Source organism: Gracilinanus agilis, chromosome 6 (assembly GCF_016433145.1).
Source record: "Gracilinanus agilis isolate LMUSP501 chromosome 6, AgileGrace, whole genome shotgun sequence".
In the NCBI taxonomy this organism is placed as follows: Eukaryota; Metazoa; Chordata; class Mammalia; order Didelphimorphia; family Didelphidae; genus Gracilinanus; species Gracilinanus agilis.
In genome coordinates, this window is record NC_058135.1 from 92,544,205 (window position 1) to 92,562,041 (window position 17,837).

Here is a 17,837-nt window from a genome sequence, read left to right on the forward strand (position 1 = left end):
CTTCCTTTTTCTTTCTTTCTTTCTTTCTTTCTTTCTTTCTTTCTTTCTTTCTTTCTTTCTTTCTTTCTTTCTTTCTTTCTTTCTTTCTTTCTTTCTATTTTCTCTCTCTCCCTTCTTTCCTTTCTTCTTTCCTTCCTTCCTTTTCTCTCTCTTCCTTCCTTCCTTACTCTTGTTAAATTTCTTTCCCTTTCTACCTTCCTTCTTTCCTTCTTTCCTTCCTTCCTTCCTTCTTTCCTTCCTTCCTTCCTTCTGCAGAAGGGGTATTTGAAAAGAAGATAAAAGAATGGGCATACAAACTTAAGAAAGGCAGGGATGACACAGAGACTAAAGAGCTTAACTTGGAAACAGGAACATCTGGGTTCATATCTTCCCTCTGAGACATACTAAATGACCTCAGGTAAGTTGTTTTACCTCTCAGTGTCTCAGGTAATTCTCCAAGATGTTCTTTTTAATTTGCAGAAGAATTTCAGCTCTGCATTGGAAGAGTTTTCTCACCAAGAGTTCCTATGTTTCCTGCCACATTCTCCCTCTCCCTCTCTATGAGGACATGAGAGTTTATCAAGGAAAGTGTAGTCTGACCTCCAGACAAACAAGCTCATTTCAAGGCACGGTCATTTTAAATCTTTCTCATGCTTGCCTCAGTTTAAATGGGAATATTTAAAATTATTTTGTAGGCAAAAGTATTTATAAATGAAGAAAAGGATCTCTTCATTTGCCCAACCACAGGTTAATTCTTTCCTGGGGAGGATCTCTAAGTTTATCTCAAATATCAGACATTATATACCTAACTAGGATGATCTCTACTAAAAAAAAATACCAGTGGATAAAAAGACAACAATTGTGACAAACTGACATAACAAATTGAGCTCTAGGAGGCTGATTACTTTTAAACAAAAGGAAAAAAAAATCCAATGAACAAATAAAAACAGAAGTGTTTGTTACCTGTCCTTAGAGATAGGAGCCACGAGTGGTGCATACCAGTTTACTGCCACCTCGCAGTGGGCATCGAGGTATATCAGAACCTTAAGAAAAAGAGGAGGAGTGAGAGAACACTAATTACTTCTGGATATGCACCATTTCACACATCATCTAAAGACAGATAGTATTATCTTAAATTGGGATACACATGATGTCTATTAAAACACTTTGAAATGAAGCAGCCTTCTTGGACATGCACAATAAATAGTTTTCATCATACACTTTTTAACATGGAGAACTTCCAAAGAGCTCTGATTTCTTCCCTGAGCCACGTGAGAGGGTCTTTAGGGGAGAAGAAGTTATACATGGAATTTTCCCTACCTGTCCCAGTTTAGCCTTGTGTGCTCCAATACTTCGAGCCTGAATTAAACCTTCTCGTCTCTCATTTCGAAATACTTTCACCAGACCATTCCACTGCTTAATGTACTCATCTAGCCTCTCTTTTAAGTGTGCTGTGAAAAAAATGAAAAAAAAAACCCAAATATTATTGGTTAAGCTTGTTTTCATGAGTTAATTCCAACACCATTTTCCTAGGAAATGTGGATAGGCCACAGGAAATTCAGCTTGAGTAATTGAACTATAGCTATAACAGCTTTGATGGAGACTGTTCAGGCTGCAAGAAAATCCAAGTTATTGTCTACCGTTTTGATTTAAAAGGAAAATCATAAAATCAGAAATGTTATATATTTGATTACACCTCAACTTAGTATGCATTATATAGGATTAGTTTGCTTAACAAAAGTAAAAAATAAGCAGAAGGCTAATAATGAACGTGAAACAAATCATCAATATTTTATTTAATGTTTGCCAGTTAAGAAGTTGAAGTTAAATTGAAGTTAAATAAGCTTTGGGGAATAATATATATGAAGTGCTTTGTGATAGAAACATTAATTCAAGATTTTTCAGAATGCATATTGTATTTCTTCATGACTATGGTGTAGGGAATTTATCTATTACTTTCTGGACCCACATTCTCCAATCTTTCTTTTTATTAGGGGAATTGAATCCCTTCACATTTATAGTTATAAAATTGTTAAATTTGTCATTTTTTTTTTTTTATTAAGCTCTTTTATATTGTTTCTCCCTAGGTCTCTGTTTACACTAATCTGATCCTTGATGGATTACTTTTTTCAAAAGCTAGTATTGTAGTTTTCTGTAACATGAGAATATTCTATAAAGGGGTCCCTGGCCAAGAGAAAAAGAGTAAAAATGAAGATATATCACTTCCTTCACACTGAAAGTATTGGCATGTCGACAAGCCTGCATTTGGTGGAAGAATCTTAGTATGCTACAACAAGTTTAACTGCATTATGCCAATGTTTCCATCATGACTCCCTTCTGAACAAAAACAGTTTTTGTTTATATCTCTACACACACATGTGATTGGCTGACTATTGGCACAACTGATTTCTGGAAGCTTTTACAAATGTGGCTGGTTTGCAGACACAAAAAAATGAGGCACAGTTTTAAAAGAGCCTAAAAATTGGCCCATAAATAGACTACCACAAAAAACAGAGCTACTTTTAGAGAGGAGCTGGTGCTTAAATGAGCAAATCAATCTGGGCATACATAACTGCTACTTGGATCATTTTCAGAAAGCCTACTAGACAGAAGCCCACATATAGGTATTCACACTAAAGAAGTTAAAGATTTCTATTAATACATGGATTCGTTAACACTCATTTAATGAATATAAGTAAAAAAAAATTCTAGCACTGATTCCTTCCCCCTCCAAGGAAATCTATTGTAAGGTTTTGACATTTTTTTTAATCCAGTGACTATCAATGAAATTATTTTCTAACCTAATTCAAGAAGTATTTATTATATTAAAGAAATATAATATTTAATGTCCTTCCTCAGATCCCCTAGTTGTTTTGATAAATAATTTATGTATATTTAACTTTTATTGCCTGAAAAAAAAAGCTTATGGGAGAATTCAAGAAAAATAGTCCTTAAGCTTATGAGGTAGGGGCCTATTCTTCAAATTCTAACATGACCCAGGATGAAACATGAGCTGTGGGGTCTAATGATTTCCAGGCCATGATCCAATTGAAAAAACAAAACAAAACACAGATTAAAGGGTTACTATGTGTAGTATATAGTTCAGTATCAGCTGGGAGGATGCATTCAATGGAATGCCACCGAGATCAGTGCTGTTGCATGTTTTAATCAATGACTTGGATAAAGACACAGAGCACAGACTTACAAAATGTGTAAATGGCACAAAACTAGAGATTTTGAGAACATATAGGATGACAGTCAGGATCCCAGATGATCTTGACAGGCTAGATCAGTGGTTCCCAAACTTTTTTGGCCTACTGCCCCGTTTCCAGAAAAAATATTACTTGGCGCCCTGGAAATTAATTTTTTAAAAAATTTTAATAGCAATTAATAGGAAAGATAAATGCAACTGTGGCCATCACTGCACTTCTGGATTGCTGCAGCACCCACCAGGGGGCGGTGGTGCCCACTTTGGGAATCACTGGGCTAGAACTTTAGGCTAGATCTAATACGGTGAAATTTAACAGAATTATGTTTTATAGTTGGGGTAAAAAAAGCAGCAACAAACCACCAGATTTCTCAAGTGCAGGATGGGTTGACATGATCAGACAGTTGTTTGTCTGGAAAAAAGATCTTGAAGTTTTGGTGATCAAGTTAGTGGAGCCCCAAATACTAGAGGATTAAGGAGGGATAATCCCAGGTTGCTCTGCTATGGTGAGATGGCATGAAGAGAGAAGTCTAGGTGCCACATCTTTAGAAGGATGCTGATGGGACAAGTGGATGGCTCAGTGGGTAGAGAATTGGAGTCAGGAAGGCTCATGTCTTGGAGTTCAAGTCTGGCCTCAGACACTTACTAGCTGTGTGATCCTAGGCAAGTCATTTAACCCCAATTGCCTCAGTTTCCTCCTCTGTAAAATGAGCTGGAGAAGGAAATGGCAAATGACTCCAAGATCTTTGCCAAGAAAATCCCACAAAAGGTTAAAGAGTCAGACACCACTGAAATGACTAAACCACTGAAGGCTGTTGGCCTAAATAAATAGCCTTCCATCTTGGCAATTATGATTCTGAGACCTATAAGTCAATAGATGGAGGGAGGACAAGTGGAATAAACAGAAAAAAAAAGAAAAGAAACTTTAAAAATAGGGAAAGTCATTAAGGAATAGATGTGGAGGAATGGTCTAGAAGGAAGAGTATATAACAAACTCTTAAAGAAAAGGGCTATTTTATGAATCCAATAATGTAAATAAAAAGCAACTTTTCATTAAAATCTGATAAATTAAGTACTGGTACTTAATAGACATAGGAGCTTCTGCTTTTTTGTTTATCCTTACTTTTAGACCCATTAACAGTTCTAAGACAGAAAAGAAAGGGTGAGGCACATTGGGATAAATGACTTGCCCAGGTTCACACAACTAGGAAATGTCTGCGGCCCCATTTGAATCCAGGTCCTCTTCATGTTCTAGCCACTGTGCCACCTCTCCTTCCACCCCAGATCTTCAGTTCTAAAAGTTTTTTTTTTTAATTGGAAAATAAACTTAAAATCTCGTGCTCTTCTGGTAAGAATCAAAACAGAAATACAGCACAGAGATTTGCCCAAAAAAAAAAAAAAAAAAAGTAGCTTCTGAATACTCTGAAGTCTATGCATTCTGAGCTTTGTTCAAAGAATGTCTTCATATTAGGAGATAGGGCCGGGGTCTGTGACTTCATTGGTTTAAGGCACTCCCAGAAGAGGAAACTCCATCTATATGGCACCTTTTTTTTTTTATAACTGATATAGTTATATATAACGTTAAAAAATAATTTATAATCTTAGAACCTTATTGAAGGGCTCAATGACTTTCCCAGAGACACCCAGGATCACACAGCCAGTAGTGAGGTTTGAACCCAGGTCTTCTTGGCTTCAAAGTCTGTTCTCTATCCACCATGCTATGTTGTTTCTTAGGTATATTCTAAAGAAAAAACTCCACTAAATTAAAAAATTCCAGTAAAATGTCTTATTGTAAAACTTTACACTTGAAATAGGATAAAAAAAAATCCACCACCCCCTGCAGATTACTGTGCTCCTTCTCCTTTCATGTCATGATTTTTAAAAATGTTTCTTCTTTTTCCTTTTAGGATGCTCTTTCTATGCATTTATTAGCAAAAAGGACTTGTCAAATCTGTTTAATCTTTAAAAGGTGGTACTTCGAAGCTTTATTGTTATTTTTGTGTACTTATTTTTATACTTTCTATAATCTTTTTTTTTTAAACCCTTGTACTTCTGTGTATTGTCTCATAGGTGGAAGAGTGGTAAGGGTAGGCAATGGGGGTCAAGTGACTTGCCCAGGGTCACACAGCTGGGAAGTGGCTGAGGCCGGGTTTGAACCTAGGACCTCCCGTCTCTAGGCCTGGCTCTCACTCCACTGAGCTACCCAGCTGCCCCTTTCTATAATCTTTAAACACATTTTCCAAAAAAAATTGTTGTCTAAGACAATGATTCTACTCTTACTGAGGACCCCTTTGCTGATGACCAAATGACAATATTCTAAGTTAAAAGCATTTGCTGTCACTGTACTTTGAAAAAACACAGAAGGTTCTTACAGGCAGATTTCAAAAACTGAGAATTAGTTACACAAAGGCAGGGGAGGAAGGAAGTGGGCAGGCCATGTTTCTGTTTCCTTCTGTTTGGTGGTACCCACATGAGACAACCATCAGGGTTGTGATTGCTACTTTACAGAAAAGCCGGGGACTAAACAAGCCCCTAACCAACGGGCTGCCCTTGTTGTGGGAGTGGTTAAATTCAAATATTGGAGAAAGGTGTTGCCAAGCTTTTCTAGACTTGAGTCAGGACTTGGGCTTGCCTAAGATTTGTTCCCCTTGAAGCATCTAGCAACGTTCTCTCTACATCGGATACTTACTATCAGTTTGTCTATATTTATGAATTATGTTTTCATGCTCGCACCATTTGACCAATATTTTAAAATTTCATCACACGGCACCCCTAATTCTGGGCAGAGAAAAAATCTTATTGGAAACCAGCTTATTGATTATTTGCCCCAAAGTATATTGTATGAGAAGGGACAAAATATTTTGGGGCTGCTGAATGGATTGATAACTTGGTCAATTTCCAGAGTCCCATTTAACTCTTTAGGGACAAAGGGAAAAAAAATCATAAACACGATTCTGGATTTATTTATTTACTTAGGCCAAGGATATATTTGTTTGGTTTTGAATTAGAATTCTATATTTCTGGCGTTTGGAATGCATATGCAGTTTTATACCTGAGAACAGTTATTGGCAGAAATAAAATGTTCTCATAAAAAAAAAAAAAACAACACACCAAATCTCCAAATCTAGGAAACCATTGTATCAGTCTTTATTTTTGTTGTTGCAAAACTGATCAAAGTTAATTAAAGCTGATTAACCAGCATCTGTTCTCAGAAAGAGTTCCTGAGAAAGACGTCACCAAAGACAACAGATAACTTTTTATTTTATTTAAAAGCTTAAATCAAGTTTAGAATAAAGTGACCTTTAAGAGTAGCTTCTCATGCACATGACTAGAAATTCATTTTTCCTGTCAAATTCAATAGATTTTATCAGTCAAGTGCCAAGTTCCCAGGCAGTGAAACAGGTCAGGATCTCTGTTTTGGCAATTATGGATGGAGTCAGCATATCAATATGACACACCTGAGATGGTAGTAGTATCTTTGAGCTCTTCAATAAATTTCCTTGATTACTAATTTCTAAGGCCAAAAAATGGAGGCAAATGTCTGTTCCTGCTAAAAATAATGAGGGATTCAAAGACTTCCTAAATTGACCTACCTCAAATGACTCACTACGATTCTAAGAGTTTCCTTTCAAATCTCAATTAAAAAATTTTTTTTTCCAAAAATCCATTGATCTTCCTTCCATTTTTGGATTAATCTACGGCTTAGAAAAGCTAATACATTTCTAAGCTCTCATTTTAAATATTATTTGGACAATTAACTATTTTGAAGGGGAAAAATACAATGTTAATTCTATAATTCATTACCTTTATTACTAAAATCATCAATTAACACAATTTCTGCCAAATATTTCCTTGGTGTCCTTTTAATTACACTGTGAACCGTTCTCATGAGAGTTGACCATCCTTCATTATGGAAGACAATGACAACACTGGAAGTGAGCAGGTTTTCATCATAATGCCAATACTTGCATCTGTAAAAAGATTGTAATCGGGTTATTTAGAGGCATTCTATAATTGTCAATTATAACTGTACAAACACAACAGGTCCACTAGTTCCAATTTTACAAAGATAATGTTTACTGGTAAAAAATCCTGTCCTATTGATGAGTCTATCTATATACAACACTGAGTAAACAAAATAAAAACATTTCAGTTTTAATAAAACAGGAAGAGAAAGAGAGATAGAGAAGTGTGTGGGGGAGAACGAGACAGACAGACAGAGAGATAGACATACAGATAGAGAGGGAGGAGAGAGAAAGAGAGAGAGACAGACAGAGAGGGGGGAAAAAGAGAGAGAAAAAGAGAAAGACAGAGGCAGAGAGACAGATGGGGGGGAGAGAAAGAGAGAGAGAAAGAGAGGGAGAGAGATAGAGACAGAGAGAGGGGGAGAGAGAGAAAAAGAGAAAGACAGAGACAGAGAGAGAGAAGAGAGAAAAAAAGAGAGGGAGAGAGAGACAGAGAGAAAGGGGGAGACAGAGACAGACAGACAGAGAAATGGGGAGAAAGAGAAAAAAGAGAGAAAGAGACAGAGAGGGAAAGAGAGAAAGTGAGAGAGGAGGATAGATAGCGATAGAAAGAGGATGAGAGAGGCAGAGATAGAGAGAGGGAAAGAGACCGAAAGGCAGAGAGAGAGGGGGTAGAGAGAGAGAAAAAAAGAGAGACAGCAGACTGAGAAAGAGACAGAGACAGGGGAAGGGGGTGGTGGTGGAGAGAGACAGAGACAGAGAGATCTAAAGTGAAATAAAGCACTCCCAGAGTTAATTCCTGATCATTAAAGAGCACTAACTGGTGAAATTCCTTAAGAAAGGGCTATTTAGTGTCCCCAACTCCTGATGGTTGGGGATACTTTTATAATAATTTTTCAGTGCTTTTCCATATCAATTGATACCATTTTATATGACCTGAGATAGAACTTCAATCATTTTGTTTTTCTGTTTCTGAACTTAAGCAAGAGGAGGAAGAGAGTATTGAGCCATATAGAGTATATGTTTAACTTGCTGTGAGGAAACCACTGTGCAACTTTGTTAAAAAAAAAAAAAAAGACAAAACAAACTTCCTTTGTGTTCAAATATGGCTAAAATGTTCAGAAAGATGAAAGGAAACTGGTTGACCTGATTTTGAACCACATTCTAAACTGCTTGGGATTGCAATGTTGTTTAAATAATCTTTTAACGATTCAATGTACAAATTGGGAGTTTCAAAGAAAAGAGGAATGAGTGGAACTTTCTCTTCCTTATTATAAGTTAATATCCTTGGGGTTTGGTGCAGTCTCAGAGAACTGCTTTGAATGGTGATGGAAGTTTTGAGCAACAGAAAGCCAAATTTCTTTTGCAGGCACTGTATAGCTATCCAGAGGTAGTGAAAGGGAGCAAGCATCTTTTGCTGACAAACTGGAGTTTTAATTTAAAATTCTCTAATAAAGCAGGCTGAAGTGGCAAATAGACAGAAGCGCAAGTCCAAAGCAGAGCTGAAAACAGGGTTAGAGTCATCACAGCCTGAGAACACTGGAAATTTAATGAAAGAAGGCTCTTAACTTCTTCCCAGGAATTGGGATTTCTTTTGTTCTTGCTCTAAATTGCATCTTTTTTAGTGAACTGTCAAAGCGTGAATAATAATAATTCAGACTTGCTCACAGAATAGAATTATTTCTTTAGAGAAATATCCTCCTTGCTCTTTGACATTACTGACCACCTTTCCTCTTTTGTAGTTTTTCTGTTCTTGGTTTCAGTGCTACTCTCTTTTCTGATTTTTCCAATGTATTTAGTTGCCCTTCTTGATACAGCCTGTGTAGAATCATTACCCCATCACCTGCTTTCTAGTCATCTTTTACACCATATCCAATCAGTGGCCAGATCTTATCAATTCTAATTCTACAAAATGTCTCTTATCCATACTGTTTTCTCTAATCACTGATCCAGGCACTCAATCACCTCTCAACTATATCAGTTTTTTTCCCCTCCTCCCAAATAGGTAATTTCTTTATTAAATTCCTAGTCTATGCAAGTCATTTCTCATACAAAATCACTGATAACATGCAAAAGCTCACATTTCCTCAATATGTCTTATTTTATTCTCTTTTAAAAAAAGGGGGTGGGCAGCGAGGAGGCTTAGTGGACAGAGAGCCAGGTCTGGGGGGGGAGGGAGTTCATATCTAACCTCAGACACTTCCTAGCTGCGTGACCCTGGGCAAGTTACTTAATCTCCATTGCCTAAGCCTTACCACTCTTCTGCTTTTAAACCAATGCAAAATATTGATTCTAAGTTGGGAAGAGAAGGGTTAAAAAGAAAAACTTTGTTGATGTGTTTGTTTTTCCATTACAAACATTTCCAGATTATCCCTCACCCTGTCAGGGCTCTCATGTGAGAAAGTAAACAATTAAGTAAACTAATTAACAATTAAGTAAAACTAAAGATAGTGACCTTTCCTGAAAGTACCATTCTACAGCCTCCAACTCTACTTTTTAAAGTGTTAACATTTTTTTAAAAATGAAAATCTATTTTATGTCCTTTCCAATGAAATGACTAGCCAGCATCTTGGAGGACAGATGATGAAATATGGGATTGGTGATGGATTTAAGGCGCAGAATTATCTTTAGAACACAGCCAATAAGAGACTGCTTTGCTTGACTATGTATACTCAGTACAAGGAATTTATATTTCTTTTTTATTTGTAATGTTGGAGAGAAATGAAAGAGAAAAGGAGAGAGATAGATAGAGAGAGACAGATCTCTTTATTAGAAACACAAAGAAAAGCAAGAGTCATTCCCTGCCCTCAAGGAGCTCACAATCTACTGGAGGGAACACCAAAACATAAAAAGAAGCTGAAGGAGGGGGTGTGTTTGGAAACTTTTGTTGACTATAATTGCTGAGAGTGGGCACTGGGCCAGCATCATATGAGACTGAAAATTTAGGTTAAAAATGAAATTTTAAATAGAAAAAAATCAGTTCAATCTACATTCCAGGTTGATTTATACTCCACAATAAACGGTACTGAAATTAGGACTTCCACACAATCCAAATGTCTGTTACATCTCTATTTCTTCCTCCAGTTCCTCTCTCTCCTCTCCAATCCTTTTTTTCTGATGTTCATATTTAAACATTCTTTGTACAGCATCTTAAAAAAAAATCTTACTTTCAGTCTTAGATCCATCTATTGCTGGCAGAAGATGGTTAAGGGCTAGGCATTGGGGGTTGAGTGATTTGTCCAGGGTCACACAGCTAGGAAGAGGAAATTGAACCCAGGTTCTCCCAACTCCAGACCCGGCACTCTATGCCGTCTTTGTATGGCCTCTTAAAACTGCTCTAAGGAAAGCTGTTATCTGGGCGGTCACTGCTGGCACTGACCCAAGTAGAACACGACAGCTCTTCCACCCATTGCTCACATCCTGCAATTCCTGGTCTTTCCACAAATCCTCAGGAGAGAATAGACCGCTGGTGCTGGCGGCCCACTGGGGTTCCCTGCCAAGCTCGAGGGAGCTGGGGTTGCCCTTGGGCTGCCCATCTGTTCTTTCCCCCTATACATAGGCTGCCCCGTCTCATTTTCTGATGACATGTAGGACTGTGGGATGATAAGACTTAAAGCTGAAAGGAACCCCAGAGGGCCAATCCCTTCACTCTCCAGAAGAGGTGATGAAGACCCCTGAAATGTTGTGATTTGTCCAGAATCTCATGGAGTAACTGGAAATGCTAGGACTTGAACCCAGGTCATCCGACCCCAAATAAGGGGCTCTTTCCATCCTACTATGCCTGGTGGGTTGCTTCTCAAAAGCAAGTCCTTTGGGGATAACCAGAGGCAACATCTTTATACGTGAAATATGTTTTTTTCACAGCTTTTTGGGCCATTTGTAATTCTGATTCTTCTGTGAGAATACTGCTCTCTGTCTCCATGCCATATACAATATCACAGGACTGTTCCATAAGAAATCAAAATAAACTAGAATTAAAATTAAATGGGGAGGAGGAGATTCTAGAAGGGATCCGGGTGAGTACTGAATAGAACCTGATTTAAAGAGGGAGAGGGGCTCTTAGGGTGGATAGGAGATAAGTCCTTAATGCCAAAGACGTGGCCTTTTTGAGTTTAGGTGCCAACATTTACTTAGGAAATTTATGACTGTGGGACATCATAATTTAACTATTTTTGCTGCCTCCATTGGTAAACATAAGGGTAAAAGTTGAATTCAAGAGACCAGGTAGTAGTTGTATGACCACAGACAAACCATTTAACCCCTCAGGGCTTCAGGTAACTCTCTAAGCTATAGGGGCAGTGGGGTGGTTCAGGGGATAGACGGTCCAACCTGGAGTCGGGAGGTCCTGGCTTCAAATCTGACCTCAGACACTTCCCAGCTGGGTGACTCTGGGTAAGTCACTCAACCCCGACTGCCTAGCCCTTAGTGACCCCTCTTCTGTCTTAGAACTGATACTCAGACAGAAGGGAAGGGTTTAAGGTTTTGGGGACCAACAGTGGTCATTACCATTCACAACTGCCTGAATACTGAAAGTGATGGGAGGCTCACTAGCCTACTCCAATTATGGGTTAGCTATTAGAAAAGCATTCCTTCCATTGATTAGAAATCTACTTCCTTTGAAGATCAACTTATACTGTCTTTCCCATCCGTTTATTTATTGTTTTATTTTGAGGTTTTGATTTTGTATGAGGGCACATTTAAAACAATGGCCAATATGGAAATATGTTTTGCATCCCAATACATGTATGGCCCAGATCAAATTGGTTACCATCTCTGAGTGGGAGGAGAGGGAAAGGAGGGAGGGAGACGGTTTGGATTTCATACTTTATACAACATTTAAATAAATAATAAAATAAAAATGAAATTTAAATATTTACAATAAAAACATCTGGTGAAAATGATTATAATGTGTAACTGGAAAAAATAAAAAATCTGAATTAAAAAGAAATCTGCTTCCTCGTAATTCAGATGGCTCTTTGGCCATCTATATCTTTGAATTAGTAAAAAAGAAAAGGAATCTGCTTGCTTGCTACTTCACTTTGGTCTTTGTTCTGCCCTTCTGCTCCTCGGATACAGAAGGATACAGTGAGCCCTGACTGAGGAAAGCAAGAGCTAAACAGAGCCCAGACTGTGACTTGGGCCTCCCAGGCTACCATGTATCTAACCAAATAACCTCCTTGAGAAAATGCCTTATTTGGGGCATCCCTGTATCCTTTAAACCCAGTTATCAGAAATTGTATCCTTCAGTTGCTTTTTTTTTTCTGTGACTCTAAGTAGGGCAGTTTCGTCCCATTTTGAACAGATATGCCTGATTAGAGCTCTGCAGGGAAGCTTAGTGCAAGAAGAAGACAGAATGAACCCCGAACTGAAAGGCAGAAACGGGATCAAATAAGCCCCTGATGAAGGGGGACTTATTTAGCCATGGAAGAGAGCTGGGTGGTGCAGTGCCTCGAGTCAGGAAGACGCATGTCTCTGAATTCAAATCTGACTTCGGGCAAGTCACTTAATCCTGTTTGCCTCAGTTTCCTCATCTGTAAAATGAGGCAGAGAAAGAAATGGCAAACCAGTGCAGTATCTTTGCCAAGAAAAGCCCAGATGGGGTCAGCGAGAGTTGGCCAACCCCCAAATGACTTGACAACGATAATAATTTGGTCACGGAAGCCAAAAGCCACCATGTTGCACAAGTACATGCTAAAGGGCTCCCTCCTATTTTGTTTATTCCGCTTAGCTCAAGTCAGAGATATTGATTCCTGAGTTACTCCAGATGCTCTGTAACCCTGCAATCGGGCTGTGTTGAGAGACACAGGAAAAAGGATTGGGGAGGAGACATTAATGATACCAATTAATTAGCCAGACCACATATACAGTACTACATGCAGTTCTGGGTTCCACATTTGAGGAATTAATGATTATTAATTATTAATAACCACATCAATAATTATACTATTGATAAATAATAAATAATTATTAATTATCAATGTGCCATAGCATTTTACAAATATCTAATTTGCCCTTGATGCTGGTGGGGAGGGGAAGTGCTATTACTGTTTCCGTGTTATAGTTGGGGAAATGGAGGCAGGTGGATTTGCAGCTAGTCAGTGTCTGAGGCCATATTGGAGTTCAGGTCTTCCCGACTCCAGACGTGGTGCTCTGTCCACTGCACCACCAGCTGCCTCTAGGCTGCCGGAGAGGGCTCCAAGAAGAGCCACCAGAATCCCCAAAGCCCTCCAGTTTGGGCTATGTCTACATTTCTTGAAGAAACTGAGAATGTTCTTTCTAGAGGAAAGGAGGCTCAGGGGAATGAGCTAAAATGCTGAATGGTCTATCACTTGTCTATCAGCTCCAGAGTACTATGAACAAGGTAAACTGAAAAAACGTCCCCCTATTTAGAGCTCTCCCAAAGTGGAATCCATTATAAGGGTCTGGGAGATAGTGGGGTTCCTCCTCTTTTGGAGATTATCATTGGGTATAATGTAGAGGGGATGCTCGTTTGGGGATGGGCTGACCAGTCTTTTAGGGCTCTGAGATCTGTTTTGGTGTTCAATGGTTCTAAATGTCTCCCAAATATTGTCAGGGTAAGGTTCAAGGAATCTATTATCATCATCGCCATCATTTAGATGCAGCAATGGATAGAGTGCTGGACCAGAAGCTATGAGTACTTGTGTTCAAATCCAGCTTCAGACATGCAAGCTGTGTGACTCTGGGCAAGTCACTTTGCCTCTGGGTGCTTCCTTTAAAATGGGGATGAAACAGCACTTAACTCCCTGGGTTGTTGTAAGGATTAAAAATACTTAGAAAGAGCTTAGTATAGTGTGAAGCACACAATAGGTACTACAAAAAGGCTACTGATATTATCATCACAAATAACAATAGCTAACGTTTATGTCATTTTTAAAGACATGATTTACAAATATTATTTCACTTGAACTTCCTAATAATCTTGTGAAATAGATTCTATTATCATCACCATTATACATATGCGGAAACTGAGGCTGGGAGAACTTACGTGACTTGCCCTGGGTCATGTATAAATGGAGATTTTGAACTTTTGGATTTCATCCCCCAGAAGTCCCTTATTATTTCCCAAAATTCCCTTTAATCTCTCCTGCGCCTTCACATTTGCATGGTCACGTTATTGTTTTATAAGTTCTGTAGCTCCTCCCTCTCACCTTCTTCTTTTGTGAAAGGGCTGGGTGGTTTAGGTAGCTTTTTACTTTAGTTATTATTAATAAAGGTTAAAAATATAATACTTAGTTCTTGTATATTAATTTTAATCTTCATAGCTAATAAGAATCCAAGGCAGGATTCAAACTTAAGTCCAGTGTTCTATATACTATGCCAACTAGCTTTACTTAATTTTGGCTTTAACAATAATAGTAATAATAAACAAAATTGGATTTAATATTAAATTAATATTTAAGAAAACATTTATCATTTAATTGGGAAGGCAAATGTCTATATGAAAAAACCAGCTTGTAAAATGGTCACTTCCAAATTTATTAATTAAAATTTTTAAAAAATAAATTTCTACATTTTTCTGAAGTTATATGGATCCATATTGTCTCCTTCCCTTCTTCCCTCCCCACTCCCAAAGTAGACAAGTAATTCAATCTGGGTTATACATATATTATCACACAAAATATATTTCCATACTCTGAATTTTTATAAGTGAATAATCTTATAAAACCACAACCTCAAATCCTATACCTAAATAAACAAGGCATAAGTCATATGCTTTTATCTGCTCCAAGAGTTCTTTCTCTAGAGGTAGACAGCATTCTTTTTCATAAGTCTCTCAGAATTGTCTTGGATCATTGCATTGCTTTTAGTAGCAAAGTCTATTATATTTGATCCTCCCACAATATTTCAGTTACTGTGTATAATGCTCTCCTGGTTCTGCTTATTTCACTCTGCATCATTTCATAGAGGTCTTTCCAGCTCTTTCTGAAATCCTCCAGTTCATCATTCCTTTCAGCACAACAGTATTCCATCACCTATCAGATACCACAATTTGTTCAGCCATTCTCTCAGTTTCCAATTCTTTGCCACCCCAAAAAGGGCATTTTTATACAACTGGCTCCTCTCCCATTTTCAAATTTATCAATTTTACAGGGACCACCTGTTTGGGTGGCATAAACATCAGGGTCTGGGATTTGAATGCTGATTAAAATTACTTGTTCACGCTTTGATTTTTTTGAAGTTTGGCAGTGATTTCCTCACGCCCCAATCCTGGGCTTGTTTACACGATGGTTTCAGAGAATTCTGCTCTAGCTATTTTCTGACTCCAAACACCAGACAACCTAATCCTTAGCATAATGAAGGAGAGGTGATTCAGCAAATTCTTGGCTACAGAAATTTCTCCACTGGCTGAATGTGGTGGACTGATCTGTTGGACACTGACAATAGGATGACACACTTTGTTACGGCTAAATATCTTATGTTTTTGGCTTCTTAAATTCTCTCACTGGGGCAGGCGTCTTTGGAGGTGGTTAGTGGTAAAGAAGAGGAGTCCAAAATGCAATGTTTTTGAATGAAAAAAAAAATCTGTGAGATAGCATTGGTATGGATTCTGAAATACAGGTTTGCTTGGTATTGAAGGGAGGTGATGCCAGAATCCATTGACTAAAGATTTCTCCCACCCTCTCAACTTCATGATTCGTAGCAAAGTGAACTCTGGGAAAGAAGATCAACCGAAACTGAACTGAGAATGAGAAAAATATGGGTGCATTGGTGGTGTAGATTTATGACAAATTTCTGCTTGCTACATAAGAGCTTTCAACAGAGAGCAACGCTGCATGAAATACATTTTGGGCTCTCTCCCATCAAGGACAGCAGAGATTAATAAAGTTATTTTTAAAGGCAAAATTTCCCAGCACCTAAAACAAACTTCTGTACATATTTTGATGGATGGGCGTTTGAGACAAATGCACACACACGCACATCTCGCTCGCTTATCTCCCAGCACTGCCTTCCCCCTCCTCACAAAATAAATGGCCTCGGATTCACACCAGGATAATAGGCACCTCTAACTAAAGCCATATTCTTATTTTCAAAGTAAATCTCCCGTATTTCATGGTATCTGTAAGCCTCAGATGTTGTGTACTTAGCGGCTGAGAGACAAGAATAAGGAATGCAATGGATATATTTTTTCTTTTTTTTTACACAACATCTTTAAAACACTTTTAAAACTCTGTTTCAAAACCAAGCATTACAAAATACGCACAAGGCATAAACTAACACTCTTTCAACTTCAACTTTTTTTTTTTTTAACCATCTCTAGTTTTGACATAAAGCCATGCCAGATTTGGATGCTAAGCTACAAATTTAACGATCTCTGCAGATCCAAAATAGAGCAGGCTTCCTTCCCAATTTAAGGCAGCGGAGCACAGCTGTCACAAAGTGTTCTCATCAACCATGTACATAATCTATCTGCATGTATCTCTCATAAAACAATATGCTTTTCCTAAAGGCGTTGTTTCCCTTCAGAGATAGTTCTAGGGAGGCTCAGTGAAAGAATCCTTTGGGGAAATTTCTCCCTTTAATCTTACCTCACAAAATGAAATTTAAGACTGTTGGGGTGAGGGGGCAGCTGGGTAGCTCAGTGGATGGAGAGTCAGGTCTAGAGATGGGAGGTCCTGGGTTCCAATCTGGTCTCAGACACCTCCCAGCTGTGTGACCCTGGGCAAGTCACTTAACCCCCATCGCCTAACCCTTACCGTTCTTCTGCCTTAGAACAAATTCATAGTATTAATTCCAAGATGGAAGTAAGGGTTCTTAAAATTTTAATTAATAAAAAAAAGCTATTGGGGTGAATGGGGTACAGAGGAAGGCACCCTGGTAACTATTCTAGAAGCAGTAAAATCCTCAGGTGGGAAAAGAAATTGGCCTTTAAAATGGCCATTATTACATTTGAATAGTGGTCAGTAGAAAAAAAAATTTTTTTTCGTTTTATCTTTATTTTATTCTAATAACAGATTTATACATAAGTTAGTGGAAAACTCTTAATCTTTATCTCCCTTCCCAAACCATTTTTTTGTGCCCATCTCAGGACACAGAACAAAGAACCAGCCAAATGAACCAACAACCACCCCCCACCCCCATACACACACACACACACACACACACACACACACACAAATCCAAACCAACCCCAACCCCAACCCCAGCCATCCTTGGTTCTGAGGTAGGACAGTGCTGACATCCAGTGGCTAGATCATTGAGGCATGTAGAATCCAAGTGTAATTCCTCACTCAAACCTTTCTCCAGGACTCCCTTTTCTTATCTGCAAAATGGGCAGAGCTGATGGAGGCGATCTCATAAGCTTCTAGGAAACGGAACTGGCAGAGACGGTCCATCAGCTCTGCCGGTTCCCTTTCCTAGAAGCTTACAATTCTAGGTGAAAGGAAAATTCTCCCCCCAGACCAAGTTTCCCCGACGTCGGTTATAAAGTCTTGCATAAGTTTCTGGATGTCAAGGCCTGTGTCTACTTCTCGGCATTCCCGGTGATCTAGAGCTGCCAAACAGAGATGATGGAAACCTGGATCTGATCCCATCATCAGACTTCAGAATCTTCAGTGGCTCCCTGATGCTTTAAACAATTATTTTATTCCCCCCCCCCATTCCTATAAAAACAGTTTTTATTAGAGTTTTTAAAAAGAAACTCGAATCCCCACTTTCTCTCTTCT

The 17,837-nt window shown here is 38.4% G+C and overlaps 1 protein-coding gene across 1 annotated transcript in view; it reads right to left on the reverse strand.

Moving 5' to 3' along the window:
- Positions 1-214: 214 nt before the first annotated feature.
- The window catches only part of GALNT7 (polypeptide N-acetylgalactosaminyltransferase 7), a 69,561-nt gene continuing 51,938 nt past the window's right edge, over positions 215-17,837 (reverse strand). Inside the window, exons 4-6 of the mRNA XM_044681674.1 lie at positions 6,992-7,158; positions 1,300-1,430; positions 215-1,022 (exon numbers count right to left, since the gene is read on the reverse strand). Of these exons, the coding sequence (XP_044537609.1) occupies positions 939-1,022; positions 1,300-1,430; positions 6,992-7,158 (382 nt within the window). The 3' untranslated portion in view covers positions 215-938. The remainder of the gene's footprint in view (positions 1,023-1,299; positions 1,431-6,991; positions 7,159-17,837) is intronic.